The 19,568-nt window shown below is 35.2% G+C and overlaps 1 protein-coding gene across 2 annotated transcripts in view; it reads right to left on the bottom strand.

The window, feature by feature from the left end:
- Positions 1–18,535, bottom strand: part of LOC149571667 (protein DEHYDRATION-INDUCED 19-like) — a 30,739-nt gene extending 12,204 nt beyond the window's left edge. The window contains exons 1-4 of one of the 2 annotated variants that reach the window (XM_089813099.1): positions 18,142–18,535; positions 16,246–16,418; positions 2,098–2,175; positions 1,556–1,830 (exon numbers count right to left, since the gene is read on the bottom strand). In XM_089813099.1, coding sequence (XP_089669225.1) covers positions 1,556–1,830; positions 2,098–2,175; positions 16,246–16,418; positions 18,142–18,211 — 596 coding nt within the window. In that variant the 5' untranslated portion in view covers positions 18,212–18,535. Of the gene's footprint in view, positions 1–1,555; positions 1,879–2,097; positions 2,176–16,245; positions 16,419–18,141 lie in introns of both variants that reach the window. The other variant, XM_089813100.1, reaches the window with a different exon arrangement.
- Between the last annotated feature and the right edge of the window lie 1,033 nt (positions 18,536–19,568).

Genomic DNA, 19,568 nt, shown 5'->3' with positions numbered 1-19,568 from the left:
AGTCTTTATCTTTCTAGCCACCCAAATTGAGAACTTGAAAGTTGAAACATTGATATACAACCTTCTCAAGTTCCTATAGTTTGTTCATCATCCACAAGGCCTAGCTAGGAAACACCATCAAGATCTGACGAAGACATCATTTTGATGCAGGAAATCCTGCAAAGAGCTAACAATGTAAGCAGCATTGTGATATTGCTATCAGGATTTAACTGTGTAGTTTTCCAGTCAAACTCATTGACACATGTTTCATGAGTAGTGATTCACACACGAATCGATCTCTCATGAGAATAAATGGAAAACTTAGTACTCATTGGATCTAGGTGATTCTCACAGAGGTGAAGCACCGGGACTTCTCAGGAGGTCACCCATCCCAGTACTACTCCAGCTTGAGTGCACTTAACTACAGAGTTTCCTCCATGGTTAAACCCACTCTGCCACCAAGTGTTGTGCCTTATGAACCATTCATTAGAAAGCCCCTTAAGCTCATCAAGTGATAAATAGGAGATATTTCCACAGCAAGTCAAATTGTGATATTGCTATCAGGATTTAACTGTGTAGTTTTTCAGTCAAACTCATTGACACATGTTTCAACTAAGCAACAGTTACAACTAATAATGATGTGTCAATCTACACATTAGTCATCTTCAAAAAGTTATCCCATCAAAGCTAATATATTCAAAGATTAACGGCATTAGATTTCCAGAGTCCATCATGATAGGCGAAAATGTAAGGATGTTTACCATCAAAAGCAGCTGAGAATCATTGTTCACAAACAGCATTGATCAAACATACTGCTCGTCAAATGCATTCTTCATAAATAAAATAAAAACCTATACAAAATAAGTACGCACTAGGTCCTCAACTTCAAATCACAATTTAACATTTAAAAATTGGGGAGCTTGTGAATAGCATTGTTCAACACATCATAAATTATGCATGTAATATGCGCATGCATGTGTGGCTGCATGCTGATTATACAAATTTGTGGAGATTCAATGTACCACTCTACATCATTTTACAGTGGTATTTACTACTGCCCAGTGTCAACTAACAGATCTAATAGAATTCAGGTAGTACTCCCATCATAATCCCTCTAAATGTATTTTCTACAAGCTGCACTGATCACACATTGTGTTCTTTAACTGCTTATAATTTAAAAGAAACCAAAAAAATAGAATCAAAATAAGATTATTTGAAAGTTTTGCTACCACGTGATTTTACCAATTAGAATGCAAGCAAGATCATTGAAATAAATAATTGTCTAGAAGTAGAACATGTCATTTTAAAATATAAAATTCTATATGAATAATTGCAACAGGTGGAAAGCAAACATGTCATGGATACTGCTTAAGCACCTTCCCTAATGAAATAACTAGAATTGACAATATTTATTGATTAGCCTCAACTGATCATAATTCCAGAACATGCATTCTATTGGCAACACATTTATTGATGAAAATATACAAAAAAGAATTAAAAACATAAAAAATGATAAACGGACTAATAATCAATAAGTGAAGATAATAATTAAAGAAAATGACAGTCTCATTGGTACCTGGCCATCACTTGCAAATCAGGAGAATTCTTCATCACATTTTCTTCTAATGACATACTTGGCTTTAATTGTTCATCACTGGTCTCAGAAGCTGACAGATTATACACAAAAGACGAGAGTAGAGGATCAGGTGTTATGCTAGAAGTAGAAACAACAGAAGAGGAAGTGCCTCCCAAAAGAGGGTGTAACTGCCCCTCTCGGAGCTCCTTGCCCAGAAATGGATGTGTGGAGTTGGATGCTATTCCCCCCTTACGAAATCTCCTCCTACGTTGCATGTAGCTTGTTATTAAGGGAAACAGAAAAGCAAGTTCATAAAGTCGCATCTGCAATATCCATGTTATTGAGGAACCATAATTTAGTTGACATAAAAAAGCTACAACAAATGCTTTCAGAGTTCGTAGTATATTATTTAAAATTTACATACAAGGAAAAAACCAAAACCTAACTACGATAAAAAATACAAAAACTCTACTCTGCCAAGCACCATACACGTAGAAGCTATATTATATTTCAAAAACATTATGATCATTATTAGAGGATATCTTGAACAAATGACCATGTTGAAGAGTTATATGCCCAACCATATCCCTCCCAACTTTAGCTGCACATACAGGACATACCTGTAAATCATCAAAGAATAGTCAGAAATTAACAGTGCAATTCAATCATTTCACATATCAACTTTGTCAATTGATGAATCATAACATGTCCCCTTCCTCTAAATAATACATTATTTGCTCTTCACAAAAGCTTAACCTATAACTTGAAGCTAGCAATTATGATTATATTGAGCAACTGATGAACTCTGATACATCGGTGTTGACTAAGAAATGGGAAGTAAACAATGAAACATAAAGGTACTATGAAACCTGAATTTCAGTGCTAATTCCAAACCAAAACAATAGAGATTGCAGAAATTGAATGCAAAATCATGAAAATCAAACAAACAAGTTGCACTAAAAGGACAAAGCCTTCATTGTTCTTATTCCTTCAATTGCTCTCAGATTAAGTGTAAACAAATGCAAAGTAGTAAGTTCTGATTGGTAGCAGCATAAATCGAAGCTGTAATTGTGAAAATGAGGAATTGAGTGGGTTGAAATAGAGATTGAAGATCAATTGAATGATGGAGATTTATTTGATTTCTAAGAAATCAACAAACAAGATTGAGAAAGAATTAGGAAAGTGAGTTAGAAATGGTAAGTTAATAAGACAGATAGGCAGAATAAAGCAAGTGGAGAAGACACAGAGAAGCTAGTAAGATAGGGTTTCAAAAGACACAAAAAGTGAGGTAGATAGGATGAAAGGTTGATTAATAATGACAGATGATTAATTAGGAGAAATGGTAGATTAATTCGATCAAGAATTATAGAAAAGAAGCATAATTAAATAATTAAAATTACTTATTTATTATTAGAAGATAGGAGGATGTAATTACGTTTAACTCAATAATGAAATTATCCAGTCAAATTAGATGAATAATTAGTAAAAATATGTAATCCTTGGCTACAATCTCAATCTAATAGTTGTCAAATTCCAAATAGTGCTATGCAATTTCGAATAGCAGCATCCATAAACAAGCTTCATCAATTGACAAATAAAATAATTATCCTTCCTCTGAGCAATACTTTATACTCTTCACAAAAGCTTACACTCTAATTCCAGGATTAGAGAAAAAAAAAACTTAGTGCGGAACAAATATTTGAGCAAATATTAATCATCAAATAATTTTTTAGAAATATTAAGCTTAATAGTAGCAAAAACCTAAATAGTGCTAAGCCAATTCCATCAAAGATAAGCCGGAAAAATGCAATTCAGATTTCAATAGTATTTCACATCTCAGCCTTGTCAATCAATGAATCAAAGAACCCTGCTTTCTCTGAACTGTGAATTATTTTCTCTTTGCAAAAAGTTTACAACATACTCACAAGCTAGAGTAAAAGATAGTGCTTGTTGTAGGACAAGCATTCGCAGAAAAATTGAGCATTTAATGGAATCTAAAACCTATTACATGTAATTGAGACAAAATCCAAACAGCGCAGTACCAATATCAAATAGCAACTAATATTTACACCTTGTATATTATACATTTTAATGTATAAAATTTCGAGTCTTGTGTACTAGCACACATCATGTCCTTAAGCATAGTGCATACTTACAATTTCAGTGGAAACTACATTGTTTCAAAAATCAAAATACTTTGTGAATGTCATATAGCAATATACACTTAAACTTGTATATTATATATTTTAATCTATATAATTTTGAGAACCTTGTATACTAGCAAACTTCATGTCCTTAAATATGGTGCATACTTACAATTTTGGTGGAAACCACATTGTTTCAAGCTCTTAAACATGGTGCATACTCACAATTTCGGGGCAAACCACAATTTTTCAAGCTCTCAGGGCCATTCCACATAAGGAAGGTCAAGGTGAAAATATTTCAAACAATTAAGTAGTTCACAATGAACATAATGAACCTATCAACAAAGGCAGCGAACTACTAAATGGAAGGGTAAAGAGGGTCTCCCTTCAATGCTGAAAGGCCATTTAAAGTAATAATATCTTCCTTCCCACCACAGTTCCTTTTCTATCACATTACATGGCTGCCAGTAGCTAGCTAAGACAAGCTAGCTTTATATGACATATCCAATTATGCAAGAATCTTTGGAAAATATCACTATAGATTTTATATTTCGAGTGTTATTTACACATTAAGGTAACAATTATGTTCTTGTAGTGATAGATCATCATTCAATACCATCAGTTTCAGTCACGGTTTGTGAAAGTTAATAAGGTGGCGTATTTCTTGGGTAATAAAGGAGTCTCTCTCCACCTTTGCATTGCAAACTAGTTCATCTGTTGATGACTGGCTAAGGTTGGCCCCTCTTCTCCATTGATAAAGTGATGATTTTAAATTACAAGCATTTCTTTTAATACTAGTATTGAGTGTTTTTTTGGCAATTAATGTTTTAAGCATTTGAACAGAAATTCCTCTTAGACCCTTCAATGTTAATGCTGCTGTTGTGTGCCCCTGTACAACACCTGACTGCATCTTACAATGTAAATACCCCTTGGAAAGTAAGAAGTAAAACCCTTGTTTTCCTTTTGTCCATTGTAGCTTTCAATGTCCCTGTTCCTTCTTTGAAAACAAATGTTCCTTTAATAAAATAAATTAAATTAGAAAGTTGGGTTAAGTATTTTAAGACATTCTAAACTCTTAGCATATTATAAAAAATATTACAAGCAATTAAAATAGGGTGCAACGAACATAATGAACCTATCAACAAATGCAGCCAACTACCAAGTCCTCTTCCTCAATATAAAGCAAAGAAGGACTCCCTTTCAATGCTGATAGGCCAATTTAAATAATAATATCTTCCCTCCCACCACAGTTCCTTTTCTATCACATTAGACGGCTATCAGTTTCTAGCTAAGATGGGCTCTAAAAAAACTAGCTTTTATATGCCCATATCCAATTATGCAAGAACCTTGGGAAGATATCACCATGGATTTTATACTTGGACTGTCATTCATTTACACAACAAGGTATCTGTTCTGTTCTTATAGTGATTGATAGATTATCATTCGATATCATCAGTTTCAGATATGGTTTTTGACAAGTAAATAAGGTGGAATATTTCTTCATTAATAGGAGTCTCTCTCCACCTTTGCATTTCAAACTATTTCATCTGTAGATGACTGGCCAAGGCTAACCCTCTCATTGATATAATGATGATTTTGAATTAGAATTATCTCTTTCAATTCCAGTATTTCCTTTTTTCTTTTGGCATTTAAGGTCTTATACATTTGAATAGAACTTCTTGTTAGACTCTTCAATGTTGCTATTGGTACCCCTTTACAACACCTGACTACATCTTCTTGTGACCTAATCACACATCGCCCATCTGCTTGACCCTTGCAGTTTTGTCTTCTTGGTAGCTCTAGCTCAAGACTTCTAGGTTCCTCTTGTTCGAACTATGTAGTGATGGTCTTGTTTGGGTCTAGAATTGGCATTTTCCTCCCGCCTTTTAAGGTCTTGGGTTTGAGTTGCTTCCTTATTCTACAATGAAGTGTTACGTTTAATTTTGAGTCCTTTGAGAAATGATCCAAGTTTTGAGTTGAGTTTTGATCCCTGCCCTTCAAGGTTCTAATTTTGGAATGTCCTAAAGTTGAGTGAATTTTTGGGTCTTGAGTCATTTAAAAGGTTTAAGTTTAGAAAGTTCAATCCAAAAGGGTACCTGTGAGGGGAGAGAGCATAAAAATTCACTTAAGGGCACCAAGAACATGAACTCATCAAGTGTCTTAGACTCATGATTCCTAAAGTACACATGTGATGAATATGATACATGGTTGGTTAAAAGGAGTTGGGGTTTTGTCATAACGTAGGATCCATCTCTTGGCTTCATATGCATTCAGGTTGAGTACTCAATAATCAAAACATTGTTACCAATGGAGATAAGCTCGAATTCAACCATAAGTTGGAGCTGCACCTATGGACATCCAACGCCAAATATGCTTAGTCAAGGAAAATGCCAAATGAAGAGTCCATGAGGAAACTTTGTCAAAATATCCAAACCTATCTCAAAAACATCTGATCGCAGCTCCAACATGGCAAAGAGATGGTTGTTTCTGATATGGAGAAATCTATCGCATCTTCCTCTGTCAATTACATGCCCTAAGTGTTATCTCACATGTGCACAGGGTACAAAACTACACCTTTGAAGGAGATCGCTGCAGAAGAATCCTATTGTGATTGAACAGTAGTTAAGGAAATTATTTGGAGAAGAATCTCCAACAAGAGGTCCAGAAAATTCCAATGCGTTTGGGCAATGACAAAGAATATGATGTGAAAGGAAAGCCTGAATGCACCTTCGAATCGCTCTCGAGTGCATTTTGCATCAACTTAAGGAATGTTGGAAATAAGATAATCCAAGGGAGATAAAAGCAATGACAGCGCATACTGTCATGAATAAAGAAATTGACCAAGCGATAAAATGAAGTAATGAAGGAATGATTCTAAAGAAGATTATCCACATCAGTAGCAAAAATGCACTTCAGTGGCATTTCAGAAAGGTCAAGGAAATGTTGCAACAAATGAAAAATCCATGATGCACTGAAACTGTCCGCCTATGTGCACAAACCGTGCCTGAGCGTAGAAATTTGAAATCCATCATCTCAAGGAAAGTTCGAGAAAGAGGAATCCGTGTGAAGCCTTAATCATGCCCTGAGCACAATCTAGACACAACAAAGGAATTTAGACAAGTGGAAAATCTGCAACACTGCTCCATTCGCACTCAGTGCTAAATATACATAGTAGAAGAATTTTAAAAAATAGAGAACCCACAGGAAAGGCACAAAAGCACTCAAAGTACTAAATGATGAATGTCAATTAATGTTTTTTAAAGTCCATATTTACCACTTTAGGAAAATACTTGATGACTAGGGAAATTTTAGAAAAATCAAAGATCCTTCCATAGTTTGTGAGCACTCATGAGTAGAACATTTGTATCCACGAGAAAGATCCAACATGTGCCAACACTATTTAGTAAAGGAGAAATCTTAAGACGAGTAAAATAAAATAAAATCTTTCATATGGGCTTATGTGCACTCAATGGTGTTATATCACTAAAGTTCAAGACACATCCAAAAATTTGAAGTCTAAGGTAAAAGATAATGTGCACTTGAGGGAAATTTCCACACGTAATGGATTTGATCAAGGATGGGAGAGGGATAAAGCAAATGTTCAATGATGAATAATTAGGGCCCATGATGGATTCAATAAACAATGATAAAAATTCAAAGTTGATATCAAAATTTTGTTAGACGCAAAGAAATTTGAATCAAAGTGAAGATGATATTGGAGAATAAATCAGATTTTGGAATTGAACTAAAGATTAATTAAGTATTTAATTTTATATTTAATATTTTAAATTAATGAACTTTAGAAAATTAAGAAGGAACCATGGGAATGTCGAAGAGAAGAGAGTTCTAGAAGTAATTTTGCAGTAAGTCCAAAAACAAGGAGAAAGAAATTTTCTTTTTAGTGAGAGGGTGGTGATTGTATAAAGAATTCTCAAAATTTTCTTCTCCAAAAGTCAAAATTCATTTTGAGAATGAAGAAATTTAATCAACTTTCTATGTTCTTATGTCAACTATTTTGTTTTACAATAGGAAAAATTTCAGTTCCAACTATTCCAAGAAGATACTCAAGTCTAAAAGTTCCACTTCCAATGTTGAAGACATCAAAGTTCGAAGCAACACAATTCATGGCATTCAAGGTTTGAATATCAAGTTCACATGCAAAAATATGAAAGGATGTCACATCTTCAATTCCTTTGAAAATCCAAGAACATGACCAAGGAATTTGTATGTGAAGAAACTCTAAAATGACATAATCATCAACAAAGGATTCCAATCCATAAATTCCCATGTACATGACCAAGGAATTTGTATGTGAAGAAACTCTAAAATGACATAACCATCAATGAAGGATTCCAATCCATAAATTCCCAAGTAGATGCATGGAAGGAAGAAAACAGTCAAGAAGGATAATTTCAATAGGAAGTAATCAAAGTCAAACTGGGTTGCAAACTGATGCAATTAGAAAAGACTCAAGATTACATTGTATCCATCATGTTGACATGGCACCTAGACATCTCTACTAGCTAGTCAAAGGTCTCCAAGTCAAACTTCCCCGCATTCAAGGGAATCAATGATCTATTCAAGGAAACATAGCATTTAATGCATAGTGGACCTTTATTTTGCCTCACTAACATGTTGAATGGGCATGCGTAGTGGGCAATTACTTCACCCCTCTTCTTGAATGATCATGCATAGTGCGCTCTTATTACCCACTAAGATGGTGGCTCTCTCCTGATTGGTCTATGTGGACATACAAATTAATGTAGATTCCTCCTTTCTTTGCCCTAACCCTAATTAGGGCTAAGAGAGCAAAATCTATGCCATCGGTTATTATTTTGACGCAGGCCACCTATTTATATCAAGAACCTATTTAAAGGCCTCGTTTCTCATTTGTAAGTAATGGAATCTTGAGATTGTTGCTAAGAGCTATTGAGATCATAGTTACAGGACCCTACGAGTACTTCAAGGACTCTGCGAGTCTCGAGGCAAATAATTTCATTTTAAGATTAATGATCATTTGACGTGTCTTAAGGCTTGCTTGCTTTCACAGTTCCCTCATTTAGATTAAATTGTTAGTTAAAATGTTCAACATCAATGGAGAATGTGAGAGTGTTTTAATGAATTTCATGGTTCATACTTATGATCGTTTACTAATTATAAGTTGATGTGCAAAGTTAACCTAGACCTACTTTTATGTTTTGCTAAACTTCTATCACGCAACATGCATTGTTCATTTTGATTGCGTCAGTTGTGATATGAAAATTATTTGCATAACCCCCTAAAGATTGCACTAGTTCTCGCATAGTTGTAGTTTATCTTGGCAAAGCAGAGTTTGATCATTCTGAATTTGTCCATCAAAACAGTATTCATTATTATTACCCTTATGTTTAGAGCAGAATTTCTAAACCCTTTCCCCTTTGCTTTCTAAATATTTTGGAAAAACCCAAAAGAACCTTATTGCAATATCATTCAATGGCTCACATCTAATATGATTTGAAATCAAATTCAATATCAAACAAGGCCCCTCATAATTAATAACAAATCATATCAACAATTGACCTCATCCACAATCAAGAAGTATCATGAATGGAACCTTGGAGTCACTTGTAATCTTAGCATACACAGGATTTTGATCAAAAGAGGATAACATATCTAGATATCTAGTGGTGAGTCATAAAACGCAAATCAACAAATCTTACGATATAAATGGCTCTTGGCAAGTTAGTAGTAAAACCCTTGTTTTACTCTAGACCATTGTATTTTAAAATGTCCTTGTTCCCTTGTTCTAAAACAAATTTTCCTTTGATAAAATAATTAACTTGGAAAGTTCAGCAACTATTTTCAAACTTCCTGTACTCTACCAATTATAAAAAAATTACAAACGATTGAAGTAGTTTACAATGATCATAATTAACCTATCCACAAAGGCAGCCAACTACTAAATCCTCTTCGTCAATATACGGCAGAAGACGAGCTGCCTTCAATGTTGATAGGCCAATTTAAATATCTCCCCTCCCACCCCAGTTCCTTTCTATCACATAACATGGCTGCAAGTAGCTTTTATATGCCATATCCAATTATGTAAGCCTTTTGGAAAGATATCGCCATAGATTGTATACTGAGTGTCATTCACACAACAAGGTAACCATTCTGTTCTTATAGTGATTAATAGATTATCGAAACAAGCTACTTTATTATGTAGTTAATTTGATTTTGATCAAGTTGTCGACTTAATTGGGTGTCAAAGACCAGGTGGCAATTGGGACAACAAGTTAAATAGTAATTGCTGGATTGTGTTGTAAAGGAAGCTTGATATCCAAGTTCAGATTCATTTATAAATTATAATCTACACACAGGCAGCGAATGAAAAGATGTGAATAAGGGAATTTGCTAAGAAGCAAAGCTGAAAGATATCCTTTGAAATGATAATTGATTGTTGTTTTAAACAAAGGAGGAAATTCTCCTTATATAAGCAATCACAATAAGATCTTTTCATAATGGAAAAAGTCGAAAAGTAAAAAAATAAACATAAGTTTCTATATAGCGACCAAATTACAAAATAGAAAGATGCTGAAAACTAACTAAACGACATAAATGACCATTAAATGCAAAATATTTACAATTTACATTAGCACCCTCCCTTAATGGCCATTCTACTAAAGTTACTAACAACAACATTTGTCCCGAAACTTTACAACCAGCTGATACAGCCCTAGATCTTCAATACCATTCGAGGAGGTTTTCTTCTAGCCATTGAATCTCTAGCTGCCTTTCAACATGATGTTAGGTAATGAAGCCATCCCTCTCACTAATCATAGACACAGAAAATGAGGAAAAAATTGGCTTCTCAAATACTTTCAAATTTTGTTAATAAAAGTTTGGCAAAAACTCAACCCACAATTTGTTTATAAATTAATCAAGCAAAAATTTTGAATACCCCCAATTTTGTGGAAAATCCCTCTAAATCTTCATAGATTCTGAAAAATCATCAATACAAAACACATCAAAAACCTTTCACTGCTTTAAGAAAACAGCAACAAACTCAATTTTGCAAAAAACTGAGCAAAAACTCTGTTACTTCTGCAGGAACATTGTTTGCCCTAGAATTCTTAGGTGCAGCCCAAAATGACTGCAAGAAACCACTTATCCAAAAATTGTCAAAAAACCTGCTCTAACGAAAAACCCTCATTTTGTATCCAAAAAAGGTAAAACCCCACGATTTGGTCAATAACTCATCAATAAAACGGTAAACTCTAGGCAAAAGAAATACAACAATTTTCTGGAAAAAAAAAGTAAAAACTGTAGTCATCTAGAGAAGCCTTACAAATATAAAAGGAAATGTACAAAAAAATGAGGTAAACAGGTTGCTGATCTGAGACTGCGATTTTTATGGGAAAAAAATAATAATTAAACAAACTTTCAAGAACCTTTTGAGAAGGTTTCTAATTTTCAAACAAAACAAAAATTCTAGGTCAAATCACATTTTTTATTAAACAAAAAAATCACCCAAAAATCTCACAGGTTTTAAAATTTTGGCAAGAAACTTCTAGAAATTTCTAGGTAGTAGAACCACATGATATTTTATTGGAAAAATTCATCAAAAAATAGCCTCTGCTCTCATACACCTTACATAAGAAAGGAGAGGAATACACCTTACATAACAATTACAGTGTCTCTCCATGACAGAAACAATTGAGAATTAAAGACATAAACGAAAGTTTCTAAAAAATGACTGACTTACAGAAAAGAAAGATGCTAAAAACTAACTATACGACTTAAATGACCATTATAAGCTAAATATTACAATATTAATTTAACATCCTTAACAATGGGATACAGCCCTACTAAAGGCTGCATATGCATGAAGTTCAAATGGGCATGGGTCAACTAAAACTTCACAATTCATTATTTGTAAAGTAGATCTGGGATGTCAAGAGATTCCTATTTTCATGCCATAGTTGTAAATATAAATATTTTCCCTCCCACCACAGTACCTTTTCTCTCACATTACATGGCTGTCAGTAGCTAAGAAGAGCTCTAAAAGCACTAGTGTTCATATGCCACATCCAATTATTCAAGAATCATGGGAAGATATCACCATGGATTTTACACTTGGGAGTGTCATTTACGAAGGGTAACAATTATGTTCGTCTAGTGTCTGTTAGATTATCAGAAAAGGTTAATTTACTGTGTGGCTAATTTGATTTTTTCAAATTCTTGACTCCATTGGGTCCCAAAGATTTATTTAACAATAGGGGCAATGAGCTGCATGGTAATTATTGACAACATTGTAAAAGAAGCTTGACAGACAAGTTAAGTTCAGCTTCATTTATAATATCAATATGCACAAAGGCAGTGAATGGTAATCTGCTAAGAAGCAAAGCTGAAAGATATCATCCTTAACAATGGGATTTGACTATACCACAAGCTGATTTTGCATAATGTTCAAGTGTGAACAGGTCACATAGAACTTCACCATATTTACTTTGTAAAGGAGCTTGAGAATGTTATAGAGTATTCCTGTTTTCTAAGTCACAAGGATCAAGTTCGAGTTTGACAACTATGAAGTTCGGAAAAAGTTCGATAATGCAAAAAAATTCAAGAATAAATTTGCCTTGTATAATTTTTAAAAAGTATAAACATATGGCCCTGATTCCTAGCTATGGGAGGGTTTGTAACTTTGTGGAGACAATTATGGAGTATAATATTTTTTTTTTTACTTTTCTTTTCTAATAAAGAGCACTAAAATAAAAAAACATTAAAACCTAAACAAATAAATAAAAATGTTACGACATAATAATAAAAATAACATTTAACGGTGACTTCATCGACTATGGCGCTCCTGACTGCCTCTAGTGTTGCTGCGGCACCTAGGGTTTCTTCTAGCTCGCTGCATGGCGATGGTCGTTTCTGACGGGCCTCCTCCCCACTAGCTCAACTCAGAAAGATTAAGGATTGTGAAGGAAGGATCAAAGGTTTTCAGGATGATTTTGGACGCATTTCTTCTAAGGACAAGGGCAACACCACCTGTGCGAAACAAACGCTCCCTCAACCCAAGAGCGGCGGCAAAGGAGGGCACAGGTGTAACGACATGGATGCAGGGGCAGATGGAGGAAAATGGGGTGCATAGGGTCTTAAGATGGTTAATGGCCGGAGTGAGAAGAGATTCAACAACGAGGGCAGCAAAGGCCATGGAAAGATAGGACGTTTTGGTGATGGGAAATCGGAAGGCTTTTTAGCTGATGGGGGTAGATTTAATGGCGATGGTAAAGGCAATAAGGGGGATGGGTTTGTTGGAGGTGAGTGTTATGAAAGCCATGGGGGAGGCAGAAAACAAGGTTTAGTTTCAAAAAACCCCCTGTGCAACAAAAAGAAGGGGGTTTGTCTGTACTTTTAGATACGGGGGCAGAGGAGGATGTGATGCATAATGTTTCAGTCTTCTCTGAGCTCGGATTAATAGGAAGATTCTGTGGGTTGTGGCCAAGCTTGAGTGAGTTGCACAAATGGATCTCAGAGAACTGGGGGCCCTTATTAACAGGAACAGTCCAGATTTACCCTGCAGCGCAAGGGTTTTTTATCGTAGTGTTTGAGAACACCCAAGATAAAAACATGGTTCTATGTGACCATTTTTGGTGTTGGGAGGATCAAAATGTCCTGATGTTGACACCATGGCACCCAAATTTCCGTCCAAATTCAGAAGGTTTTGAGACGATCCCAATTGAGTAAGCCTTCCATATTTTCCTTTTCACTTATGGTTTAATTCCTGTTTGGAAGCTATTGGGAATTCATTGGGTGAGTTTTTAATGGTAGCCGAAGGATCCTCAAACCTTTTGCATTCCACCTATGCTCTGGTTTTAGTTGAAATGAATATTTCACTTGGTCTACCGGCAGATATTGAGATCAAAACTTCAAAGGGTTGCTGGATTCAACCCGTGGATTATGAAGGCATCCCATTTAGATGCAAGCGATGTCACCAAGAGGGACATTTGGCTGTAAATTGCTCAAAAGTGAGAGTCCAACGAGAAACATCTTGGTGGAAAGATAGCGCGGAACAGCACTACACGGTAGTGAAGACTGTGGATGGGGATGAGAAACAAAAGAGTTTCTCCCAAATTGTTACGGATTCTCCACAAAGGTTTTCTCCAGCAGCTACAAATGTGCCTCCAAAACCGAATAGAAACTTATCTTTTGAGGAAGGAAAGGGCAAGCAATAGGCTGAGGTAGGCACAGATACTCCAAAAGGACAAGAGAAGCATAAACACTATGAAAAGGCTGCAGCACAAATGACCCTGCAAAAAAAGGGTAATGAAGGGGTTTCTCATTTTCAAAAGGAGACCGCATGGCAGATGCAAGCTGCAAGAATGGAGGATGGATGGTAGGTGGTGAAGGGTAAAAAGGAGAAGTGGGGGGGCAAAAGAGCCATTTGAGATGATCCTTCAGTCTCAGTCTCGGGGTAGAGGAAAGACATAGTTCCTAACCCCTGGTTTAGTTGATTCTTCCTGATGTATTGCATTTTTGGGTTGGTTGTTTTCCCCTCTTGTTGTTACTGGTTCGGGCCAAGGTTAACCCGGTTATTATCTTTAATTCAATAAACTCTTATTATCAACCCAAAAAAAAAAAAACATTTAACATTATTATCTTATTAAACTTAAAAACCTCAGCAAATAAATAATAAAAATGTTATCGAACCATCGGCTGGAAATAGCGAAGCGAATTCAGCAGACAAACAGATAAAGCAAACACAGAGAAACAAAGCTAAGCAAACGAAATGGAGACGAACAGCAGGGGAGGATGGAGCCGACAGGCGGCTGGAGCAGACTAAGGTGATTTGACATGAGCTTCAGGCACGACCCTCCAATGGCATCGTGATATTCAGATGCAATCTTTTCACCAATGGTTTTTTTTTGCCCTAACCGAGCTTCAGATACACAGACAAAGGGCATTGTTTCAGAATCTTATTTTGCCCAAAAAGCCAAAAACAGCTTCGTACAAATTTTATAACAAACTTGGCAAAGAAAAATTCATTTAATATAGGTTCACCGAATTTCGTATCTGAAGCCAAAAATTCAATGAACCCTGTGACTAAGCCTGTTTTCATGCCATACTTGTAGATTAGTTAAGAGAAGCTCTAGAAGCATTAATCCTTATATGACACTTGTAATTATGCAATCTTGGACAGATATCCCCGTAGAATTTATAATTTGGCGTGTCGTTTACAATTTTACACAAGATAAGAATTCTGTTCTTGTGGTGATTAATGGATTACTAAAAATGACTAATGTACTGTGTAGCTAATTTGTTTATTGGTCAATTTGTTGACTCCTTTGGGTCCCCAAAGACTAATGAAGAATAGGCACAACAAGCTTCATGGTAATTTTTGAATGAAGCTGTACAGAAGCTTGATAGCCAAGCTAAGTACAGCTTCATTATCATCCGCGCACAGCCAATGAATCAAAAGTTGGGAACATGGTAGTTTGCTTAGAAGCAAAGCTGAAAGATATCCCAAACAGTGGGATTTGGCCCCACCACAAGCTTAGCTCAAGTGTGGGTATACAGTTCCAGTCTGAACAGGTCACCTAGAATTCCACCATCCATTATTGTGTATAGCAGAGTTCCTGAGTAGATTACTTATCATATTGGATGTAGACAAATATGGAAAGAATGTGCAAGAGGTGGAATCCCAAATAATTAATGGCACAAAACCATGGGAGAGCAAGTGGAAATTTTTTAGCATAAGAAACAGAAATGTTTAAAAACAAGAACTGTTGGTGTATCTGCAAAAAGAGTGGTTGCCTCCAGCAACTTAACTTATAGAAGATTGGACCCTGCCCAACATTAAATAAAATAAACAATAACACAAGCACTATTGATATGCAAGAAACAGTCATCGGTCCTATTTTCAATGTTTCAGGTGTCTGCTCTTACTGTGCCAATGAAGAAGAACCTACTTGCACAACAAAACTTCAAGTTACAGTAAATGGTACAAACAAAGACTCGGGAATAAATTAAGAAGCTGTAGATGCTTAGGTGCTTTAGCAAGAACACATATTCACAGATCATATTTGACATAACAGAAAGATAATGTTGAGTCTGACAATCCACGGATGAGCACAACGGAAGTCACAAAATTCAATCATGATCTGCCCATAACCACCAAACCCAGGTGGTTTGATTTTTTTCACAAGCAAAAAGTGATGCAGTTTTAAGTGAAGATGGTTGGTGCAGCCATTATCTGTCCAGCTGCTGCCTTTGAATCTGAAAACCTTTTTCTTCAGAGGATGAATATTAAGTGATTTTGGGACTTATTCATTCTACCCATCAATCTCAGGAGAAAAGGAAACGGGTCAAAAATAATTGTCTCTATCACCTTCAAATTTGATTATTTTCCCTGCAAATTGTGATTGCCCTTTTCTAATTTGCATAGAAACAGAAATATAACCAGAAAACGCAATGCATCACTTCCTCCCAGAACAAGTGTCATGTGAGATGAAGCTCAAAAATGCCAGCAAAACATTCATAATAACTCTAAAGATTTTATGAACATACCACATTCTTTGTCTCCAAGAAATGTTCGTCCTCGAGATGATAGCAAAGCAATGTGATGTCAAAGTCTTCATAACAAAATGGGCAAGTAAAATCTGCCCGTATATCGTCATCCCCCTCCAAATCATCAAAGCCAAAGTGCCTATCTGTAACAGTACGAGAAGAAGCCCACTCTCCTGGGAAACAATAAGAATGCTCACAAAATTAGAATTGTCAAATAAAATAAATTCAGAAAACAAAATCATGAACTACAACATAAACAAATCAATGAAACGTCAAAGATAGCATTTTTTTCTCCTTTAGCTCTATCATCCTGATGATGGATCACAGAGAGTGATACGAAAGTTAAACGTTGATGCAAAAAAAAGGAACACAATCTGCCCAGAAAACACAACAAACATCAAAGAAAGCAATTCACCGGCAATGGCTATACATGATTAATGCCCAAAGGCAAAAATAGTAACATATAGAACTCGGTCCTGATAGCCAGAAAGAAAAAGGGATTTTCAGTTCAGTGAGAACAACTTGATCGATATTTAGCATAGATTTTAGGGTTAAAGACAAAATGACCAGCTTATTAAATTTACCTTTAATATTATCACATATGTTTCAAACTTCAAGATGTACTTTTCCAAATGAATTCTCTAAAATCAGTAAGCACGACGAGCCTTTTTCTTAAACTGTCTCATTGGCCTATAAGAAAAAGGATTTTAACTATAGGTGATTTAACTATAACTTATTAGTTAGTAGGACCTTTAATCTCTCGGTTATCATAAATTAATCTTCAACTGAAGTTCCGATAGAATTAGAAAATAAACTTGTAAGGTCATTAAAATTATATTTGACCCTATTCATTGAGATTGTCCTATTAGAGTAGATTTCAGCAAGTTGACGACCTTGGTAGCGAAATTTAACCTCAAGACTGTCATAAATAAAGTGTCATTGAATCCGATCAATATTTTTTTTCTCCAAAATCGCATTTTGCTGATCAGTTTCACCAGCTTGGGCTGTATCATGAAGACCATCTCGTTAATGTAAATTTTATTAATTTGACAATATTTATTGCTGCATATTCATGTCAAAAAATACTTTACTGATGACAGAGACCAGCTTACACTGTTCTCTCTTAAACTATTTTGGTAATGTGAATGTCAGCACTTAATATAACATAAATCCCATTCCCTCACGATGTACATAAAGAAAGATGCAAATAAATGCAACCTCTGATTTTTCTATGATATTTATCGTGTATGAATTTGGCAATGAAGTGAGACGTCTGGAGGCCATTCCTTTGTGTAGTCAAGGTACATTCAGTAAATTGATAATTTTTTATGAAATTTATTTGTCTCATTCACGTAGATGTAGTAAAATGATTGACGAAATTTACGAGCACAAACTTTCAAGCAATATGAAGTAGTTATTACTGCATTTAACCTGTAGACTGTCGTTAGTAATGTAATATATGATTTAACTAATGCAAACCCAGATTTATAAAATGAAATTTGCCCAACTTAGTGATGACAATCACCTTCAAGATTCTTATTTCCGGTCACGATTAATCAAGAGTTAATATTAAAAATGAAATTAAAAGGTCCAGAAACAGAGACTTGAAACCGTTTCTCTGAACTGTAGCGGTAAGCTGAATATTGGCACCCTGGTAATCTCGTTATTATTTACCTTCAAGATTTGGGTTTTCTTAAAGAAAAATAAACTTGACGGACCTAGGACCATTTCTCTGAGTCTCTACAGTTGCGATAGAAAACATATTGTAGAGTTTTTAACTTCAAGGTAATAAATGTCCAGTTTAGATCAAGTGAACAAGTTGAAAACCCCTAAATCTTTAAGCCTTTGTCCAGAAAGAGACAGAAAGAATGGCAAAATCTAAAGAACTGAAATTACCTGTGTTATAATGAACGGCATGATGGCGCTTAGCGGCTGTAACACGGGCGGCCCATAATTCGGCATCCATATCCTCCGACAAGAAATTTTCCCGTCTTCCCAATCCAAAACCTCACTGGTTGCTCGAACCCTCGGTTTCAAACACCACTCCTAATGCTCAGAGCATGTAAGATATCATCTCAGAAACAATCACGTTGGGCGCATGAAACCCTGTACAAGGACAAGTTTCGATCCCTTGACCTCCGTACAGTTTGTTTAATGAGCACGCAGGCAGAAATACTGAATTGAGTGTACGACGAACAAGATAAAACGGTGCCCTTCTTCCTGTGTTTCAATATAAGGCAACAGTAAACGAGGAAGATATTATCACAGAAATAAATACGATATCAAGTATATGGATTTCTGTAAACGGCATATTTTTATATAATTTCAGTTCTGGGACTTGAATGTGGGCTATAGCCGGTAAGATTCTTGTGGTCTTTGATTTTTTCTATTTTACATAAATAAAATTTGGCGAAAATAAAGGGTGCGTGGAATGCCACATTTTTACGTTGACACGAGTATGTGCCGAAGAGTTGGCAGTTGCTGTCAGTCTGATAGTAACACATCCATTCGTCACCGTCTATCGCCGGTCGGCTTCAGCTGACTTGTGAGTCTTGCCTACCAATCCTCCGGTTCACCGACCTATTAAATACGGAGTTTTCCCTTTTAATTTAAGGAGTTATGGCTCCAAATGAAGTAATTTATTTATAATCATGGCCTTCAATACCGGGGAGTTTACCGAAAAGTCATCGTCTACCTACCTAATCCATACATCCCTTTCGTTTTCAATCGTGGAAGCCAATCTTGAGCCATTAGTGTTCCTGTTACATTTTTCTTTAGTGGGAACTTTTGAGTTGGCGGTGTTGTTGATTCCTTTGTCAATCAAAATCAAAATCAAAAAAAATATACTTGTGGGAGATTTTGTTATAAATTAAATGTTCTTCAGTAGTAATGCTTTTTGTGTGTAAAAAGTGTTATTAATTTAAGTTTTAAATTATAATTCGTTTGAATTAGGTTATCTTCAACAAAATCAAGTAAAATAGGTTAAGTTGAAAGAACATATATTTTTTAATAATTTATATTTTATAGGTTGTTTAAATTATTCTATCAAATTGGAAAAAAAATGAGAGCATGTGTTCATTATAATTATTTATTTGGTTAAATTATAATTTGTTCAATTATGATATTTAACTTTAGGAAAAAAGTCAAATGGTGAAAGATATTAATTTGGGGATTTATATTAGATTTTTTAAATAGAATATTTTCTATAAGTCAAAGCATGATTCAATTCTATATGTAGTTTCGAGTTGAATTCGTTGATCCATGTTTCATAAGTAGTGACTGACAAGAATTCATTTCTTAAGAGAATGAATAATAAACCTAAT

The sequence above is a fragment of the Cupressus sempervirens genome, chromosome 2 (assembly GCF_028749045.1).
Source record: "Cupressus sempervirens isolate cs-2001-9-10 chromosome 2, ASM2874904v1, whole genome shotgun sequence".
Classification (NCBI taxonomy): Eukaryota; Viridiplantae; Streptophyta; class Pinopsida; order Cupressales; family Cupressaceae; genus Cupressus; species Cupressus sempervirens.
The sequence above is the reverse complement of the archived record's forward strand: the minus strand, read 5'-3'. Positions and strand labels throughout refer to the sequence as shown.